The following is a 21,435-nucleotide window of genomic DNA, read 5'->3' as shown; positions in this document are numbered from 1 at the left end:
CCCCCTTTTACAAAATATAAAATCGAAGATCCATCTGTTGAAGGCGGAGCGCTAATGACGTTGTAGGCATCACAGTAAAGGTCGACGCAGACGACAGGTGACACCCGTGTGTCCAAACACGTGAGGCAGGAAACCGAGGTGGGCGTATCAGCTTCCCATGGGAACAGTTTGCTAATCAAATTTCACCTTTTGTTATTCACGACGACCAGTCTTTATTTCAGATACAGCACGCTGTATTTCAAAACAAAATAACTTTTAAAATGTATGCAGCGTTAATATTTAAGGAATAAGTTTCCATTTTATTTTAATTAATAATTTATTGCAGTTTTTTTTACTTAATTGGCTTTCGCATAGAAAACTTTTCACTTTCAAAGTATACCTGCTTTTCTGAGAACATTTTGTACAAAATGCATGTCAGATAAAAAACGAGGGTCAAGGTCAAAGTGCACTAAAGTAGTAGATATAAGAAAGTCAGAAAGTTCTCTCACAAGAAAATCAGCCAAATATGGCAAGGTGAGCTTCTGTTCTCTGGGCCTAACTGCAGTTTAATAGAAGGTGGCAATGAAAGGGGCTTCTTTTGTGTTTCACAGGGTTTTTTTTAATCAGAACACAGGGTAGAAATATAAACAAAGGAATGTCATACATCATTCAGCTTTCTTTTTCAAAAAAACAACACTGTTTTACAGTCAACATGTCAGCTTTGCTTCTCAGGGTGGAAAAAAAAAAACTGTGACAAGCATACAACAAAAACTATATACAAAATTCTCCTTTTCCAAAAAGCTGGTTTTCATTGGCACAAAACTACAAACTCACAATAAATCCACATAAAAATCAACTCCTTGTACATTCTAAACTTGCATTAAAGGGGAAAAAGATAGCTAGGCACCCAGATAGCTAGGCTGAGTTCAAACACATACGTATAATAAAATAAATTCATTAGGTCAGATACAAAATGCTATACAATGTCTCCCCTTTGGTAGAAAGATTTTCCCCTTTATCAAAAAACAACAAAAACTTTTGTTATAGCCTGCAATAAGGTGCAAGATTTAATTAGTTCAATTAAGGCGGATAGTGCTGCCACCAACGTGACCATTTCTAAATCAAACGGACGGATATAATTTTCACTTTTATGATCCATGGAACAGCTGCACAGCACTGAGATCCTCTTGGTCATAGTGCTGCTCTACTTTGACGGTTGTAGTGTGCTCGTGACAGCCGCTTGCATCTTCCAGGTCTTCTGCCGTATCTCCAAAGCCATGGTAGTGTCCATAGCGAAGATGTTCACCGGAATCAGGCAGAAACACACCCCATGCAGGCCGGTGAGATACGCAGCTGCTTGGGCTACCGTTGAGGTGCAGTGAGCCACACATGTCGTTTCTTGATTCATCTGGAATGAAAGGGGACTGATAGCATTGCCCGTTTGTGGCGAAGCTGTTGACAGTGAAACTGTTCTGCTCCCCATGACCATTCCTCAAACCTGTGGCTATGGCTTCATCTGTCATTCAAAACAAGACATGCGTCAGAAAGTGATGATGAACAAATGGTCTTGATTACACATGAACTTGGGTCAGAACAAAGAAACAAATCATTTTACTAATACATTGTAGTTGAAAAAACATTTTATTTTCAGTATGAGCACTTTTTTGCTCATATTTAAAGTGTACAGTATGTAATCGGTAACAGGGGCTGACAGATTGGCATTCTGACGCAGCGAGCTTCATGCTTTCTAAACTTAAATCCAATTTTTTCCCCCTTATTGTTCCAATTATTCTGCTTATTGTACATATAAAATACAATACTCTGTAGTGATAGATGCCCCTTTTTTAAATTTGAGCCCCTGCCCGAGAAACTCTCTGTACGTCCCTGTATACACGGGATTGATTTTAATAACTTTAACGTATTTGAAGTGTACACCAAGCACTAGGAAAACACAAGTATCGGATTATTACTCAGGTCTCAGCAGATTGGGGGCAAAAAAAACCTGATCAGACATCACTTTTTTTTTTTGGAGTGCACTGGAACACCTAACTGCAAAAGTCAACAGAGATAAACTCCAGAATGTTTTTCTTTTACTCCGAGAAATCATAACCACTATCAAATAAAAAAAGTCATAACATAAAAGGTGCCTTAAATGTTTAAAAAAAAAAAAAAACCTTTGTAACATTTCAACAGAATTCAAGCAGGTTACATCTGAAATCTTTAAATATGTGAATCTTTAAAATTACTGAATAATAAACCAGATAATGGAAGCACAATTAACGTAGTAAAAGATTACCCTATGCATTCATTCATTTATAAATAGGACACATCATCTCTATGAAATATCCTAAAATCAGTAAATGCTTTCATTGTGAAACATATTGCTGGAAGTTTCAGAAAATATATATATAATTAACTATTACATACAAGCTTGTATTTAAGATAACAGTAAACTAATCAACTTTTACAAAATTGACTTAGAATGACCATATACAGAGTATATGGCAAAAGTTCATGGAAATAAAGCCAAGAAAACTAGCAACTCTTCTGTACATGTCTTTCTGTATTCTAGCTGTTTTGTCTTTGCAAGTACTGGGGACTTCTATTATAAAAGCAAATTCCCTGTGTGTGCACACTTAAGGCTCTTTTAGATTTGGAAAAATGGAAATCTCATCCCAAATACTATTATATTCCAGATATTTCAGAAGCCTGAATACATCAAATAAGAATATATTATCCCAGTCATTTGCTCTGACAGCTTGTTGATAAGCCTGGGGAAACTTGTTGATAACTTGGCCGTCATAAATAAGCATAAGAGTTTGTCCATAGCCAGGGGCCAGGAACAGAAGTCATGGATGTGGGCTCCAACATTTTTTGAGTGGGAGAGGGGTTCCTCAAAGAAACACTGTCTTCATGATGTTCAAGGTCAATAGACATTGGTGGAGAAGGTCCAGTCCCACCTGATTGATTTTCAGCAGTTGATTCCACATTCATACTCTCAAGCTCCTCTCCAATTCCATTGTTTGTCTTCACCAAGAAATTCATGCCTGAAAGGAAAGCATACAATATAGTCAAAAAATCTGGTTTTCCTTGATTTACAATTGATGTTTTGCACAAAATCTTTTTACATACTGTCAGTTTTTGCTTTTTTCACATGGTTTGGCTCTGGGCAATCAAGAAATCTTTTCCTATTGGCTGTTCCATTCAGAAGACTGTGGCCCTGGCTATGCGTGTGGTCAGTCCCATTATGGGCAAATCCATTTAGCTGATTTAGCTGGTTGTGTGCATTAGAGAGGAGCTGAGCACAATCATGGAAGCCTTGAGCTTGGGCCAGGTCAGCTGCAGTCAAACCATTTGCATTCCTCAAGCTGCACAGTGAGTAAAAAAAAGATGATTAGTCGGATCTGGAATTGTCCGATTAGCACTGTTAAGCTAATGTTATGCTACCATTTTTAATTTAAGGCTGCAAAGACTTTCCCTTTTATTCTATAAGCTAATTTTGGAAAGGCCCAAAAAGTTAATTATTCACACACTGCAGCAGGAAATAATATTGTTCTGAAACAATTTTTTGTCTTAAAATATCTGGCAAAATACTTTCTCTCACATTGTATTATAATTTTTGTGAACAACATATGACAATCTGATACAAGTTTAAAGGGATAGTTCACCCAAAAATGAAAATTTGATGTTTATCTGCTTACCCCCAGGGCATTCAAGATGTAGGTGACTTTGTTTCTTCAGTAGAACACAAATGAAGATTTTTAACTCCAACCATTGTGGTCTGTCAGTCGTATAATGCTTGTCAATGGGAACCCCATCTATAAGAGTAAAAAAAAAACATGCACAGACAAATCCAAATTAAACCCTGCAGCTCGAGACGACACATTGATGTCCTAAGACACGAAACGATCGGTTTGTGTGAGAAACCGAACAGTATTTGTATCATTTTTTACCTCTAATACACCACTATGTCCAACTGCCTTGAGCGCACGCACGGCATCCGGTGTGTGAGGTCTGAATGCACTCTGATGCCGGAAGTGATCGCTTGCACTCATTGACATATTCACGCGAGAGATCACTTCCGTCATCAGAATGCGTTTTTAGACCTCACCAAATGGATGCTCAAGGCAGTTGGACTTAGTGGCGTATTAGAGGTAAAAAAATGATATAAATACTGTTCGGTTTCTTGCACAAACCGATCGTTTCGTGTCTTAGGACATCACGAGCCGCAGGGTTTAATTTGGATTTGTCTGTGAATGTTTTTTTGACTCATAGATGGAGTTCCCATTGACATGCATTATACGACTGACAGACCGCAACGGTTGGAGTTAAAAATCATCATTTGTGTTCTACTGAAGAAACAGTCACCTACATCTTGGATGCCCTGGGGGTAAGAAGATAAACATCAAATTTTCATTTTTGGGTGAACTATCCCTTTAATACTAACATGATTTGGAGAATTGTAATGTTAAAAGTACCAAAGGCAGTCAATCTTTGTTTCAAGAGGTAGCTAAAACCAGAACAAACGGACCATAGTTCATTAGAAAGTTACAGAAACGTTCAGAGTATATTTATCTCCAAATGCAGTGTGTGCACTTAAATGAGAATTCAGACATGAACCAACATGTTAAATGAATAAAAGATGTTTAGACAGTAATATTAATCAGATTAAATTCTACATTGTTTTAAAATCAAATGTTTGCCATTTTGCCAAATGGACATAAGATTAAGCCCAGTCTGTGACACTGATATTCAAAGATACAGCATTTGAATGGTGTTAAAATTATCCTTTTAAAGGGATAGTTCACCAAAAATGAAAATTCTGTCATCATTTACTCATCCTCAAGTAGTTCCAAACCTGTATGAATTTCTTTGTTCTGCTGAACACAAAGGAAGATATTTGGAGGAATGTCAGTAACCCTTTTACTACCCCCTTTTACTACCATAGAAGGAAAAATAAATACTGTGGTAGTCAATGGGGGGCAAGATATGTTTGGTTACTGACATTCTTCCAAATATCTTCCTTTGTGTTCAGCAGAACAAAGAAATTCATACAGGTTTGGAATTACTTGAGGGCAAGTAAATGATGACAGAATTTTCATTTTTGGGTGAACTATCCCTTTAATTCCTTTTTGTCTTGAACTTGTTTTAATTGGCATTTGGAAAACCACCCCCAAATCTAACACACTTGTGACCATTTTAGTCTTTTTTCAATGTCTGCACAAAGTAATGTGAAGGAATAACATTTGGGTCAGCAGTTGGTTCATTTATGAATTCGGTTTTACCTATCTGTCTCTCCCTTTGTATTTTAAAATGGTTTTACATGAAAAACAAGTGAAAAAAAAAAAACATTACAATGCCTCAGAATATAAGGAAGACAAGTTAAGACAATTTTTCAAAGTTATATGATTGGCTTGCATTCACACATTCCTGCCTAAACATCCCTTTACTATCAAATAAAATATTAAATGCTTCCAAGTATGTCAGACTGAATCTTTTAATCTTCTGAAAACATTCAATCAAAACATCAGACAATGCCAGACAATTCTTAAGGCTAGGAATTCACTGAACTGGAGTTAAAAATTACCATTTCTATGTCCAAAGTACAGATGTCAAAAGTACTGGTACTTCAGTATCAAAATTAAATAAAAATGTAACAATACCAGACTTTCTACAATAGTATATAGACTTCTGTACACTAGGCTGACAGAAAGCTTCTTTCAAATGCTTACTTGCAGATATTTTTGCATGTTCTCTTGGATGAGCATCCGTCTGATATTCACTGTATTACCATTTACTCGTTTTAAAACAATGCTTAATAAAAATAGTAGTCAAAGGCTATGTGGCGTTGTTTTAATGCATTTATTTACAATTATTAGTTATAAAAAAATTCAATATTTAAATTGTTAAATAAAATTAAACACTTAAAAAGGAGTGTTTCATAGCAAATTACCTTTTGCTATTGAATATTTGCTATTATACTGAAATGTTGGAATTGACAAAGAAACAAACTTTTCATGATCAAGTTATTTCTAAAACAATTTAATATCAGGGCTCCAGACTGCGACCTTTTTTTCCCGTTGGTGCGACTAAATTTTGTCAGAGGTCACACTGGTGCAACCACCATGTTACCCAGCTGACAAGAGCTGGCTTTTACGTTGCATATGAGAAACATTAAACGGCAAATGAAATGAAACCATTTTGAGCTGTGCTGCGCAGACCATTATCAGCTCTAATAGACAGCGTGGCGCAGGATCAGAACAGGTTTACTCGCAGGACAATCTCGATCACGAATGCGACACCATTGCTACACAGCGCTGGAAGATACAGTGAGAAAGCATTCGGCGCAGAATTCTCGGTTGTAAACCACATATCAGATCAAAACCGCGCTGACGTGGAAACTAGGAGAAATATTGTGCCATGAATGAAGTTAAGGCGTTTCAGTTCAATCACCAACATTCACCATGGATTTAATGTAGCGTGTTTGGATATAATGTCTTTTTTTTCACATTATTCATTATTCATCTCAGGGTTGAAAAGGGTGAAGAATTAAATAATTGTAGGGGGGTCTGGGGGCATCCTCCCCCATGAGAAAATTGTGATTTTAACATGTAAACGAAGCATTTTGGTGCACTCTGACAAGAAAATAAATGGAAAAAAACAACAACATTTGCTTCAAGTAAAAAAAAAAAAAAAAAAAAAAAAAAAAAAAAAAAAAAAAAATTACCTTCAATTCAATATTGATTAATTTGGGGCCAATAAAAGGTAAAGTACATGGCAAATTTCCTCAAAGAAAAATATCTCTCAAATAATGCTGTAAAATATACAGGGAACCACAGCTGGTACATCATTATAATTTTAAAGGTTAAAATTAATCGATTTGTATGCTATGATTTGTATTATGTTTCTACTCGTTTTTTATGCTATATAAACATTTAAATGCTGTCATAAAACAGATTTATTCAAACATACATTCAATATTGAAGCACATGTTAAGTACAAATACAAGGGATATGCAATAACCTATAGTGCATATATGTAGCAAAATGCTCCTCTCCAAGTTCATTTTGGTAGCTAACTAACGAGTTTTTGGACACTGAATGGCTTTTCTGAGGTAAATGTGACTACATTTTTTCACAATCTGTTTTATTGAAGTCTTTCCGCGGTTGAAACACTCATTGAGCGATTACATGAGACGTGATACAGATTTCATTAAGTTGTACTGTATCTTTCAACATACCTTCAGAGGTTGCTGTAACTAGTAAAGTGGAAGAGATGATTGGTTCGTGCGCTCTGCTTGAACTGAGGCGTGTGAACGCCAGGAAAGATCGCGACAGAGAAGTGCCATCTATGATCTCACTCCAGTCTATGGGAAAGTAGCCCATTTTTTGATAAAATGATCACTCAATAGTATTTATTTTATTTGTTCTCTTACAGAGCGCACAGCCTCAACTAAATGCGCTGCGCCTTTTAGCTGCTCACTGAACAGAACAGATGCAGAGAGATGTGCGCCTGCAACAGGTAAGCAAGATCTCTTAAAAATTGAATGCCTGTAGGAATAAAATTTAATGATTTTTAATGTCATTTAAGGCCTTAATTTTCACAAAATCCATTTAATGACTTTTAATGCTTTTTAATGCCCCGCGGAAACCCTGTGCACTGGTTCAACCTTCATTTTACGAAGCGACAAGAATACTTTTTGTGCGAAAAAACATAAAAATAATGACTTTATTTAACAATATCTTCTCTTCGGTGTCATTCTCATACGCTGTTTAAGTCTAGCACTTCCAGGTTCTATGTCAGAACGTGCATGCGTCGTGCTGCTCACGTGAACAGCGTCTGCCAATCCTGAGCCGGCGTTCTGACGTAGAACCTGGAAGCGCTGGACGTAAAAAGCGTAGGAGAATGACACAGAAGAGAAGATTGTTGAATAAAGTAGTTATTTTTGTTTTGTTTTTGCACACAAAAAGTATTCTCATCACTTCATAAAATTAAGGTAGAACCACTGCAGTCATGTGGACTATTTTAACGATGTCTTTAGTACCTTTCTGGAACTTGAAAGCGGTGGTTAAATTGCTATCTATTGAGGAGTCAGAGAGCTCTCAAATTTCATCAAAAATATCTTAATTTGTGTTCCGAAGATGAATGAAGGTCTTACGGGTGTGGAACGACATGATGGCGAGTAATTAATGACAGAATTTTCATTTTTGGGTCAACTAACCCTTTAAAATGACCAATTAAACAGTCGTAATATTATTAGTAACTGCACTTATTAATGCAAAACAATAGTAATGTTAGGATTAATTTAACTTTATAATACATTTTTCTCTAGCGCCACAAGTGCCACGGGCTCTCAAATGTTAGTCTGGAGCCCTGAATATGGTTTGCTTTTAATCTTTAACCTTCATCACACTCATTTACAGAAGCTGTCTGATTGCCAAAAATGTACTTGTTCATTTAAAATATATTTTTTTCCATCATCAGTATTTGTTAAATCATTGATCTAAATCTTTAGATAAAGATTACAATGTAATCCAAAAGTTGTCAAATTATGCCTTTAAATTCATTACAAATAAAATGACAAGCATTTACTTGGAAACACAATGGTGACAGGATATTATGCTAAACCCTCTCATGGTCAGTAAGAAGGTGGTCTGCACATAGAAAGTTCTTAAAGGGATAGTTCACCCAAAAATGAAGATTTGATGTTTATCTGCTTACCCCCAGGGCATCTAAGATGTAGGTGACTTTGTTTCTTCAGTAGAACACAAATGATGATTTTTAAGTCCAACCGTTGTAGTCTGTCAGTCGTATAATGCATTGAAACGGTAACACCATCTATGACAATTAAAAAAACATGCACAAACAAATCCAAATTAAACCCTGCGGCTCGTGACGACACATTGATGTCCTAAGACACGAAATGATCGGTTTGTGCGAGAAACCGAACAGTATTTATAAAATTTTTTACTTCTAATACACCACTATGTCCAACTGCCTTGAGCATCCGGTTGGTGAGGTCTGAACACGCTCTGACAACGGAAGTGATGTCTCGCACTCATTGAAGTATAGGCTCGAGACATCACTTCCGTTGTCTGAGCGCGTTCAGACCTCACCAACCGGATGCGCAAGGCAGTTGGACATAGTGGTGTATTAGAGGTAAAAAATCATATAAATACAACTCGGTTTCTCGCGCAAACCAATTGTTTCGTGTCTTTGGACATCAATGTGTCATCACGAGCCGCAGGGTTTAATTTGGATTTGTCTTTGCATGTTTTTTTTTTTTTATTCTCATAGATGGTGTTACCGTTTCAATGCATTATACGACTGACAGACCGCAACGGTTGGAGTTAAAAATCATCATTTGTGTTCTACTGAAGAAACAAAGTCACCTACATCTTGGATGCCCTGGGGGTAAGCAGATAAACATCAAATTTTCATTTTTGTGTGAACTATCCCTTTAATAAAGACTGGCTTGGCATGAAAGACACATTGCTACAATTAATTGTCTGGCACTGAAAATGAAGAGGTCCTACACTTGAGTATATTTGCTCAAGGAAGCATTTAACGTTTTAAAACATTCTTTGTTTTGTAATCTTAACATAGCTTGCTACTTTTGCTTACAAATGTACTCCTATTCAAGCTAAATTCAAGCTTACTGCTGTATGATTACCATTTATTATTGAGCCTCCCCTTAGTCTTGTTAGTTGAGAACAAATAAGAAAAAGTAAAAAATCTTGCATAATAAGTAACAAGATATTGCTGTCTAGGCAAAGCATGCAGGTCTAAATACTATCATGACTGTTCTCCTAGAATCAAAACCAATCACCACAAGAAATACCTCGACAGATTGCCAGTGTGTAGATACTGAAGGAAGCGATAGTGTGAACACTCAATGTAAGGGTGTTCGCTGAAGAACGTGTGGCAGCAGTTTTTGGAATGCTTCCCCCCCTTTTCTGGGCTTTACTTGAGAAAATCAAGTCATGTTCAAATTCAACCGCTGCAAAACATTGAGATGTGTAGGGATTTTCCTTCTCTGTAACGGTTCACAATGGATCTTCAATATTTTTTTTGCAAACATGCTACTTTAATCAGAAAGGTAACAGATATTTCAAACAAATGATAAAGTACACATCTAAGAGGCATAAAAACAAGCAGACATTCATGAAACTTATCTATATAAAGTGTTGACACATCCTTGCTTTTAAGTATCCTGTGTTCTGCTGCACTACTGTAAATCTTAGACCATCTTTCTTAAAGACCGATTTTATGCAGATCTGACTGAAAGTAAGTTCCACTTCCTAGAACTCTTGCATTTTCAGAGGGTTATAAGCTCATTAGAAAGATGGACACAAATATTAAAAAAAAAAAAAAATCCATGGCCTATATATTAAAGTCAGTAGGGACACAACTAAGGCTGTCACATTAAAATAATCACAATTAAGCTTTTATTCAGTTTTAATGCATTCAGTTGATCTTTCTGGCTTACTGAACTATATAACTGTATACTATACAACTGTATTACAACTTGCAGTGGCAGCAAATTTATTTTTTGTTCCAAGTTTGGATTTTATTCATAAATGAATTTACCGTTGAGGAAGTCTCTGAATTTACTAATAAACTTTTCTAATAATCATGATCCCAACTATGGGCTTTCTGTGTTTTGTAATAAAACCTGCAACAATAAAATATATAGACTCCAAATGTAGAAGTCAAGCAGAAGAGAACGAAACCATTTTAATATCAAATTGGGAAAATTGTAATTTTTGCTAAATACAATTTAATGGTATTTAACAGATTTAATCTCTTTAGACTTAAACGGTTAGTTCACCCAAAAATGAAAATTCTGTCATTAATTAATGTTGTTTCACACCCATAAGACCTTCGATCATCTTCGGAACACAAATTAAGATAGGTACCAGAAATAAGATTTAGTACCAGAAAGGTACTAAAGTTATATTTAAAACAGTTCATGTGACTACAGTGGTTCAACCTGGATGTTATGAAGCGACAAGAATACTTTTTGTGCATCAAAAAAACCCAAAATAACGACTTTATTCAACAATATCAAATGATGGGCCATTTCAAAAGACTGCTTCATGAAGTTTTGAAGCTTTACGAATCTTTTGTTTCGAATCAGTGGTTCGTAGTGTATATCAAACTGCCAAAGTCACGTGAACCATTGAAGTTTCGAAACATTTTTGACGTAACGAAGCCTCGTTTACTGAAATCACGTGACTATGCCACTCCGAACCACTGATTCGAAACAAAACATTCGTAAAGCTTCACGAAGCAGTGTTTTGAAATCGCCCATCACTAGATATTGCTGAATAAAGTCGTTATTTTGTTTGTTTTTGGCATACAAAAATTATCCTTGTCGCTTCATAACATTAAGGTTGAACCACTGTTGTCACATGAACCATTTTAAATATATCTTTAGTACCTTTCTGAGCATTTGAAAGTGTAAATTAACTTGCTGTCAATGCAGGCCTCACCGAGCCATCGGATTTTATCAAAAATATCTTAATTTGTGTTCCGAAGATGAACGAAAGTCTTACAGGTGTGGAATGACATGAGGATGAGTAATTAATGACATCATTTTCATTTTTGGGTGAACTAACCCTTTAACCATTTAATACATTGACTTTGACAGCCTTAGTGATAACACATTTTGATGTAACAGCTTGAAAACTTTTTTGTTTGGTAAATGGTGTAACTCACTTTGGCTCTGTAGTAAGAAAGTGCTAAACCTCAATTACAACAAAATGAAGCACTGCTATGCTACATATTGATGCTATAGACAATTCTATGGACAATTATTCCAACCAGTCTTATTTACGGTTATAAGGACAATTATCACAATATATATCAATTAGTGTTTCGACTGAAACTCTAAGAAGTTTTGAAGAACTGGGCCATTTAAAATATATAAGCAAACAAAGGAATCCATTACAGACAATGTTGTATTCGACAAAGAAAATCAACAGATAAATCAAACTTCAAACTGCTTCTGGTATGTTAGCAAATGTGTCTACAATTTGACAGATATTTTGAGAATTTAGATTATTTTGGGTTTTGCTTTTCAAAAACATGTATAAACATGTTGTTTTGAAGAAAAAAAGAATCTGTAAATCTTTTTAGAATTGAGCTTTACAAGGTTCATCACGTGATTAATTTCAGTGGTTGTAATTATTATTATTATTATTATTATTATTATTTATTTATTTATTTATTTTTTTAAATGTCTATACTTAGAAAAGCAGTGCTTCAATTTTGCCACAAACTACACAACTATAATTTTGTGGTTGGGTTTTGAAAAATGAGAAAAACTTTACAACATGTGCCAAACCAGTTTGCACACCAACTTGCCAAGGATATCTAACCCGGATCCAGCTAAATTCACTCCTCTCAGTCTGGTCTACGGGAGGGTCCTTGATGCTAAATATGACAGACTTAAATCACTGCAAAATTTTTACTCAAGAGAAAATGATTTCAATGGAAAGGACAGGTAAACTAGAAAACATCAGAACTTATTTCACAATAGAGAGAGAGATTTGCCTATTTATTACTAATGCTTGTCAGATTGTTAATGCAAAGTTTGTGATCTTTTCTGTGGCATGTGCTGGTATATACTGACTGACTGATGCATCTATGAACAGTACCAGTTTGAGTGTGCCATTAACTCATTAGAAATTTTTGTAAGACTTAAGGGGATAGTTCACCCAAAGATGAAAATTCTGTCATCATTTACTCCCCCTCAAGTTGTTCCAAGCCTGTATAAATTTCTTTGTACTGCTGTACACAAAGGAAGATATTTGGAAGAATGTTTGTAGCCAAGCAGATCTCGCCCCCCACTGTCTACCATAGTATTTTTTTTTCTACTATGGTAGTTAATGGGGGGGGCGAGATCTGCTTGGTTACAAACATTCTTTCAAATATCTTTGTTTGTGTACAGCAGAACAAAGAAATTCATACAGGTTTGGAACAACTTGAGGGGGAGTAAATGATGACAGAATTTTCATCTTTGGGTGAAATATCCCTTTAAAGAGAACTCTTAATCTGGAGAGAAAAGTAATTTCTTTAAGACAACATAATAAACATTACATGTCATTAAACACACAAACACAAGGCAACATGCTTTTAAGGTTACCTAAAGGTATTTAAAAACAAATGCACAATTACTCAAACATCCACCCATCTTTCAACCCTCACATTTGAGCATTCTCAAAAAAAAAAAAAAAATCCTTTTTTTTAATAAAAGACCAGTATTTACTTTAAGAACTCTCATTCACTAAAACAAAATGTAATTGCATTGCAAGAGGTCTCCAAGTAAATCAGCACAGCCAATATGAGAATCTGCATACTGACATGTCAGTGTAACATACTGGCTAAAAAAGAATGGATCCTTTACTTCTTATATAGAGGGGGGGGGGGGGGGGGTGTAAGAATGAGGAAATGTGCATTTGTTTTGTGTGAATTTCATCTTAACCTCAAATTGAATCACTAAACACAAACATTCACCTTTAAGCTAAAAGAAGCAAACAGATTTAGGCAGACACGTTAATGTTAATTAAAGTAAGAAAAACTCCACCAAAAGAGCTCTGCTGACCTACTGCTGACTGTAGCTGTATCCAATGAAACAGAGCAGTACATTTAAAGGGATAGTTCACCCAAAAGTGAAAATTCTGTCATTTACTCACCCTCATGTCGTTCCAAACCCATAAGACTGCCGTCAATCTTTAGAACACAAATGAAGATGCTTTTATATTCTCTCATAATTTGTCCATCCATTGATAGTCGCAACCAAAACTTCAACTCATCAAAAAGTATCCCTATGAATCAACCAATTTAATTTATGTCTAATGGAGAGATACGATCATTTAATATGATCAACAGATTTGATTTAGGCTTTTATTTACATTTAAACATTGATCAAAGAAAATACATAAAGCACATCAAATATTGTAAATAGAAACTCAATCGTGCTCACTTGAAGCATGAGAACCAATAAGGCTTGTTCTTAAGTGTCACACAAGCACGTTCAAGCTTCCATAAAAAAAACCAATGAAGTTTGTTCTAGGGCATCAAGAACAGTTGAGCTTCTGTTTACCATATTTGATGTGCTCAATGTATTTGCTTTTTTTGTGTGAATATAAGCCTAAATTAAACCTCTCCATTCACATGGATTACTTTACAATGTCTCTTTTTATTACTTCTTGATGCGTCAAAGTTTTGGTTGTGTAGACTTTCAATGGATGGACAAAAATGATGAAATAATATTATTAAATACCTTCATTTGTGTTTTGAAGATGAACAGAAGTCTTATGGGTTTGGAACGACATAAAGGTAAGTAAATTATGACAATTTTCATTTTGGGGTGAAATATTTTATTAATTGAATTAATAATATTTAAGTTGTTGTACATTTGCCGTTGTTTTTAGAATTGAAATGTGTTTTAAAAAAGAAAACTCTAGGAATCTTTTTCCATTTTTTCCCACTTTTGTGTTATGTGGAAAATGCCTATAACAAAATAACATTTATTCTGCAAATTTTATAAGTATAGACCCTGTATTACAGCGGTGACATAATTACTAATTTTGTGTGCAAAATAATTCTTGCAATAATATTTGCATCTACATTCTTCCGATTGTGGCATAAAGTCAAATGATTTTTCAGGACTAAATTAATACACATCTTCCAAGGATTTTAAAGCTTTTTTAAGCCAATCAGGTCTAAATGTGAATTTTGTATCAAGGCTTTCTCAAGGGTCAAAATCATAATGCAGGCTCTATGGCAGAGTTTTTTTTTATTTATGGAGATTCCCTTTCACACTGTGATATCACATAAAAAGCACCTAATAAATTCACATAATAAACCATAAAAATAAATAAACACAATAAGACAGTGACTTACCCTGGTTTGGCTCCCTGGACCAACAGGGCATTAATACACTCCATGTTACCGGCCCGTGCTGCTTTGTGAATGGGTGCTTCACCCACATAATCCTGAAACCACATGAGAAATGCAACATTTTGACAGGCTTTCACAACATTAATTGAACAATTCTTCATACTTACCATGCAACAGACAGGCTGACTCCATTCTGTATATCAATTTATCTATCATTCAAAAGCTTTAATGGGTACAGCCATCAGCATGGTTGAAAACAATATGGATCTACAATGCTGTTTAAAGGTCTATGTATGCAGCTCTGGAAGATATAAAACTGAAGAAGAGAATCTAACAGAACACTCAGCCAGTGAGTCATAAGAAAGACACTGAACTCTTCACCCTAATACAACAGCTCCCCCTAAAGGTGGTAAACTGAAGCACAGATGATAATTTGCTCCTAAATAACCCAGATAACACCACATAATGTAGGTCAAACCACACAGTTACTGCAGAAGCAGTAAAACAACAGGGATCTCTCTCATTCACTTCCAGCTCGAATCAACGCAATAATACAGGATGGACAGCCCCCTAAGTCTCTGTGCATGTTTGTCTTATCAAATGTATTGGATGTTAAGTGAGGTCACTATTAAAGGGTTAGTTCATCCAAAAATTAAAATTATGTAATTTATTACTCACCCTCATGCCGTTCTACACCCGTAAGACCTTTGTTCATCTTCGGAAGACAAATTAAGATATTTTTGATGAAATCTGATGGCTCAGTGAGGCCACTATTGAGAGCAAAGCCACCGAACCTCTCAAGATCCATAAAGGTACTAAAAACATATTTAAAACAGTTCATGTGAATTCAGTGGTTCTACCTTAATATTATAAAGTGACGAGAATACTTTTTGGGCACCAAAAAAAAAAATTAAAATAACGACTTTACAACAGTGTCTCGTGATGGCCGATTTCAAAACACTGCTTCTGAGCTTTACGAATCTTGTTTCAAATTAGTGATTCGGATCTCCTATCAAACGGCTAAACTGCTGAAATCACGTGACTTTGGCACTCCGAACCACTGATTTGATTTGTAAAGCTCAGAAGCAGTGTTTTGAAATCGGCCATCATTAGATATTGTTGAAAAGTCGTTTTGTTTTGTTTTTTTAGTGCACAAAAAGTATTCTCATCGCTTTATTATATTAAGGTAGAACCACATGAACTGTTTTAAATATGTTTTTAGTACCTTTATGGACCTTGAGAGGTTCAGTGTCTTTGCTCTCAATAGAGGCCTCACTGAACCATCGGATTTCATCAAAAATATCTTAATTTGTGTTCCGAAGATGAACGAAGGTCTTAAGGGTGTAGAACAACATGAGTGTAAGTAATTAATGACAGAATTTTTGGATGAAGTAACCCATTAAACAAAATTACAGTAAATGCAAGTCAAGCAAAAGTAAGCTGAGACTGATTTGGGATGCCCGACTGATCGGCTGCTTATTAGAATGGTCCAATAATCACTTTTAGAGCTGCACGATACTGAAAATCATGATTTTTGTTGTTGTTGTTGTTTAAAATAGAGATCACGATTCTCCCACAATTCTGAATAGACAACTGTACAAAATAGCGTCATTTACTATAAGTTCTGACAAAATATTAGTTGCTGCAGTCAATTTAAAAATGTAATTTTTATTTATTTTAATTAATGTAATTTTAATTATTTTTTAAATCAGATTGAATGATGATTTAACGACTCACTAAAAGACTTCACTTGATTCATTTCTAGATGAATCAGCATTTTTTAACAAATCTTTTGAATGACTGATTCAATAAAAATGCATTTAACAGTCACTTATCGCCACTTACTCGTGTAACAATGTAAATGATACAATCTTTATTTGAAGAGTTAAGTTACTTTCAAAAGGTATAGCGATTTTGATCGCTATCATAAACATCAGTGTTTATATCCAAACTACAAATTTATCCAAGTACAAGTGATAACTGAAATATTGCAACACTGAAAAAATTATATTATGTGGTTGAAAAGACTGTTTGTGAAGCTGTTTTATCATGACAACTGCTCTCTCTGGGACAACGGCAGCGCAAACGTAGATTTGAATGTTTCGCTGTGATCATACTTGTCAAAGATTCAATATACATAGTCAAATCATTGTCATTTAAGAGTGGGTGTTTGAATCAAGATCGCAATCTTTAAACAATTAATCGTGCAGCTCTAATCAATTTCTAATGCAAAACACCTGACTGAATCTATACTTTAAGACTTCAGACTTAAGGTCTCATTTATTAACATCAGTTAATGCATTAACTAACATGAACTAACAGTGAGCAATACATTTTACAGAATTTATTAACCTTTGTTAATGTTAGTTAATTAAAATTTTCCTGTTCACAATGGTTCACAGTGCATTTATTACTGTTAACAGATACAATTTTTGACCATAAGCTGTATGGGTAAATGTTGAGATTAACATTAAATACGATTAATAAATGCTGTAGAATTATTGTTCATTGTTAGTTTGTGTCAAATAATGAAGTCAACTAATGTTAACAAATGAAAACTTATTACCGAAAATGACAATCTGATATGCATGTCTCCTTTTTTTCTTAGTCTGCTTGCCTTCCTCTGTTGTTAAGGGGTGAGTAACCTCCAATGCCCTTTGGGCTAAATCACAGACTACAGTGTTCAACCCTTGGGGAAAGACGTCACCATTCAAAGATCTGTCCATCACAGACAGGATCATCCCTAGCAATAGGATCAGTTTAGCAGAGATTTGTGCACCAGGACACCGGACAGAGGATACAGAAATGAAGGAAGTGGAAGTAGGGATGATAATTTAGGGCAACTGATAAGATGAAAGGGCTCATAGATTAATTAACTGACTGAGGAAGACAGTAACTAGTAATGCAACAAAACCAATTTATTTTTACCAAAACACTGAAATCGAAATTAGTTTTAATTTAGCTGAAAACCACAAGTTTATTTAATAATCAATTAAATGTATTCAATTATAAGCCCTCAAATAAAAACAGGAGTTGTATATAATCATTTAAACTGCAAACAATATGCAATATAATGCATATCTTTTCAAAATGCTCCTCTCTAGAGTTCATTTTTTTCTAGCTGACTAATAAGCTATGGACATTTATCAGAGGTTTACCAGAGGTAAATGTAACATTACATGACATACTGTTTACAAGCTGTTGTGTTTTGACATCTTTTTGACACTGATTGAGCAATGTAGAAACACTTGATACAGTTGTCCTGTTTCTTTTAACATATATTCTGATTTTCATTCATGTTTATTTTGTGCTATAACTAGTAGTAAAGAGAAAGAGATGATCGGTTAATGTGCGATATGCGAGGCTGCTTAAACTGAGGCACTACAGCGATCTGTCATTCCACATTTAAGAGTGTCAAGTCAGTATAGTATAGTACTACCTTCATCACTATAATGCCAGTTATTATTGTACATGGACCAACCTGTCTGTTTATTTCAGCCCCAGTGTGTAAGAGCCACAGCAGGCATTCTGGATGTCCTCCAAATGCAGCAATGTGAGCCGGGGTCTGGGCGAACCGTGTCGTCAGTGCATTAACTTCACATCCCACCTGCACCAGCCTTATAACACACTCCAGCTGTTTGTGACAGAAAAAAATAAAAATACAATTTTTATACAAAAAAAAAATAAAAATAAAAAATAGGCAAAAACAGACATTCACATTAGAACGGGATTAGATTTCTCAGAAGACCGTCGAGTTTGCCGAAAAACAGAAGGTAATTTGCCCTGGAATTTTTACTGAAATTGTGCTGAGAAAAACACAGACATGGCAGATTCGGACAGGATTAAAATCAAAGTACACCTGTGAAACACAAATTTCTATAAAGTCCTCCATGAAAACTAGTCCCATCTGAATCAAATAGTTTGAGCCAGACTGCTGATCTCTCTGACCAGCTATTTGAGGATCATGTTCTCTGCTTTGCTTTTAGAGGCCAGCAGCTGTGTTACAGTTTCAACATGGGAAATTTACTGTATTATAGCCAACATGTATCATATTTAGAATTACACAAAATGTTCAAATGTATACCTGATGTGCTTCTCTGTAAATGTGTGCATCTTTCCCTTTAATTTTCTGACTGCACAAATCTTGATAATTTCCTGTCTTTGCTCCTTTTCTCTTTCTGCATTGTGTCTGTATGGGAGAGGTAGGTTTATAGGTAGGATTATATTAAGCTCTAACTAATCTAATTTCATAATTGATTTGAAAATAATTAAATATGTTTGATTATTTTGATGTTCTCACTTGAAGGTCATGTTTAGTTTTTTTGCCTAATCAGCTAACTTTAAGTTCAAACTAATTGCATTGCAGAAAAACACTTATTTCACAGAAATGAAAAGGGCAAATTCACATTGTAAAAGACGGTTTCATCTTTTATCAGGTGCATTGTGCGTCATTTACGTTGTTAATTCTTTGTAATTTTATTGCTTGTATGTTTCCTTTCCCTTTCTGCATTCTGTATGGGATTGGGAGAGAAATGTAAAGGGTGAACTCACATTGTAAAAGACTGCTTTATCTTTTATCAGTTGATGTCCATCTATTTATTACATCAAAAGACAATGCAGACAACACCATTTACAATGGGGCAACTCATTACCCTGTTCTCTGGCTCTATTCTCCCTTCTTGACATTAATCAGACTCTCCAACACATGGAAAAATATAGTAATTCCTTTGATCATTTTCGAATCCCACCACCTGTTTGAAACTGCGTCATGGCCAAAATATCTGTGAAATGTGCATAATTAGCAGATGTTAGAAGCAGAAACACTTACACTCCTCTCCTCATCTAATATTTTTTTGAACTTAGAAAAAGGGAGGAGGGAGAGGATAAAACAACTAAAATTTATGGCAACACACCACTGAAAAATATACTAAGAAATGAAAAAAAAAAAATGTATCAGAGGTGAACATTAGTATAGAATGGTCATCGCAGAGAAACTAGAAATGTACTAAAGCTGATTTAGAATTTGACAAAATTCTAATGACAAGTAAAAAACCAGTGACAAATGTGTTTAAGTGTGGAAAACACAGCACATTTCACAGGACTTGTTCTTTGCTCAGAGTTTCTGTGGAAACTTCCATTAGGAATAATGCTAAAAATAGTTACACACCACTAGGGATTTTCCTTTTTTCCATAATGAATGCTGGCATTGAAAAATAATGAGATAATGTATTTGAAATAACATCAATATTAAGTGTAGACATTTGACAGAATGTCAGTAAACACTTCCACTCCTCAGTGAATTTGGATTTTGCTGCATTTCTTTTTGCTGATGAAGTCATTTTGGTCTGCATTTGTAAACTAGTCTATAAACAACGTAATGACACTTTAGGCATAATAATGACACGTTGATCAGAGACAGTCAATGGACATTACTGACGTTTATTGTACAGTCTTAATCATCTTGTTTAAATGAATTCAGTAAATCTAAATGCATGGCACCGAACTCTTAAAAAAAAAAAATATCAAAGCAGTCAAGCAATAATTTCTCTCGATACTAGTAATAGACATCAGTACAACAACTCGCAAAAACAGTTTGGATTTTAAATTCGCGGTTTTGGCGCGTGATGTTTTATTGGTCTTCACTCAGCCAATGAATGAATCAGTGAACTCGCGCCAGTGCGTGCTGGCGCCTGATGTTGCTGCTTCGTTGGCCACTGTCCATGCAAGTTGATTTTTCCAAGTAATGTGATCCAGAAACAAAAAAAGAGCCAGTAATGTCTATACTCGTCTTGATTTCTTCTATTCAACTTAACTAGCAATGTTTATCCGTTACAACATAGACGTTACACACTTTAGATAGACGACATAAGTGCCACTGACGCTGTAGTCTGCTTCATCTCAGATAGAAATCATAATGCTCTCACTCTCAGTTCAAACATGTATTAAGTGATTAATCTCTGCCCCCAGCATACGAGTTTGCACTCAGCCGCTTTGAATATGACCTGTTTTCTGCCGATGGCCTTATCGTCCAGCCGATACGGCAACCCATTTCTTATTGATGAGATGTTTGTTAACGCATTTGAGTTTTCTTTTTATGTGCACATGCTGTAGTTCAGTTCTTGATGACAGCACGCCTAACTAATGATGTTACACCCTTGTTATTCCCTAAATCATCGCGCATACACATCTGTCTCCGGAAGCCACTGTACTTGGAAAAGAACTGCAGAAGAAAACATACATCTATGAGAATATTGTATTTTTATTACCTTCCCGAAGTGTGCTGCCCAATGGATGGGGGTCCAGCCGTAAAACGAGTCTTCGGCAACCAGGTCCGCCTGGTTGGTGGAGCGCTGAAGCAGCGAGCACAGTGCGCCGACGTCTCCATCCCTGCATGCGCGGTGAAGCGGGTAACGTACGTTCAACACCTCGTCGTTAGAGAAACCGGGCTCTAGTTCTATAGACATGCTCCGGCAGTTCTCCTGTGTCGCGGAAAACCCGAATTATTTGGCTTATGAACGCCCTACAGCTGAGCAAGGCGTTGTGTGC

The 21,435-nt window shown here is 35.5% G+C and overlaps 1 protein-coding gene across 2 annotated transcripts; it reads right to left on the bottom strand.

The window, feature by feature from the left end:
• Positions 1 to 572: 572 nt before the first annotated feature.
• On the bottom strand, positions 573 to 21,396 carry ankrd10a (ankyrin repeat domain 10a). Of its 2 annotated transcripts, none has more exons than XM_051902331.1 (6): positions 21,156 to 21,396; positions 18,371 to 18,523; positions 14,893 to 14,984; positions 3,112 to 3,347; positions 2,940 to 3,026; positions 573 to 1,495 (listed from the first exon to the last, which is right to left on the bottom strand). In XM_051902331.1, exons 1-6 carry the CDS (start codon positions 21,351 to 21,353, stop codon positions 1,128 to 1,130), a joined length of 1,134 nt encoding a protein of 377 aa, XP_051758291.1. In that variant the 5' UTR covers positions 21,354 to 21,396; the 3' UTR covers positions 573 to 1,127. The 2 variants fall into 2 exon arrangements, with proteins under 2 accessions (XP_051758291.1, XP_051758368.1); XM_051902408.1 differs by lacking the exon at positions 573 to 1,495 and adding an exon at positions 9,821 to 9,940 and having other exon boundaries at positions 1,602 to 3,026.
• Between the last annotated feature and the right edge of the window lie 39 nt (positions 21,397 to 21,435).

Source organism: Ctenopharyngodon idella, chromosome 1 (assembly GCF_019924925.1).
Source record: "Ctenopharyngodon idella isolate HZGC_01 chromosome 1, HZGC01, whole genome shotgun sequence".
Classification (NCBI taxonomy): domain Eukaryota; kingdom Metazoa; phylum Chordata; class Actinopteri; order Cypriniformes; family Xenocyprididae; genus Ctenopharyngodon; species Ctenopharyngodon idella.
This window is presented reverse-complemented; position numbering and strand designations above follow the sequence as displayed.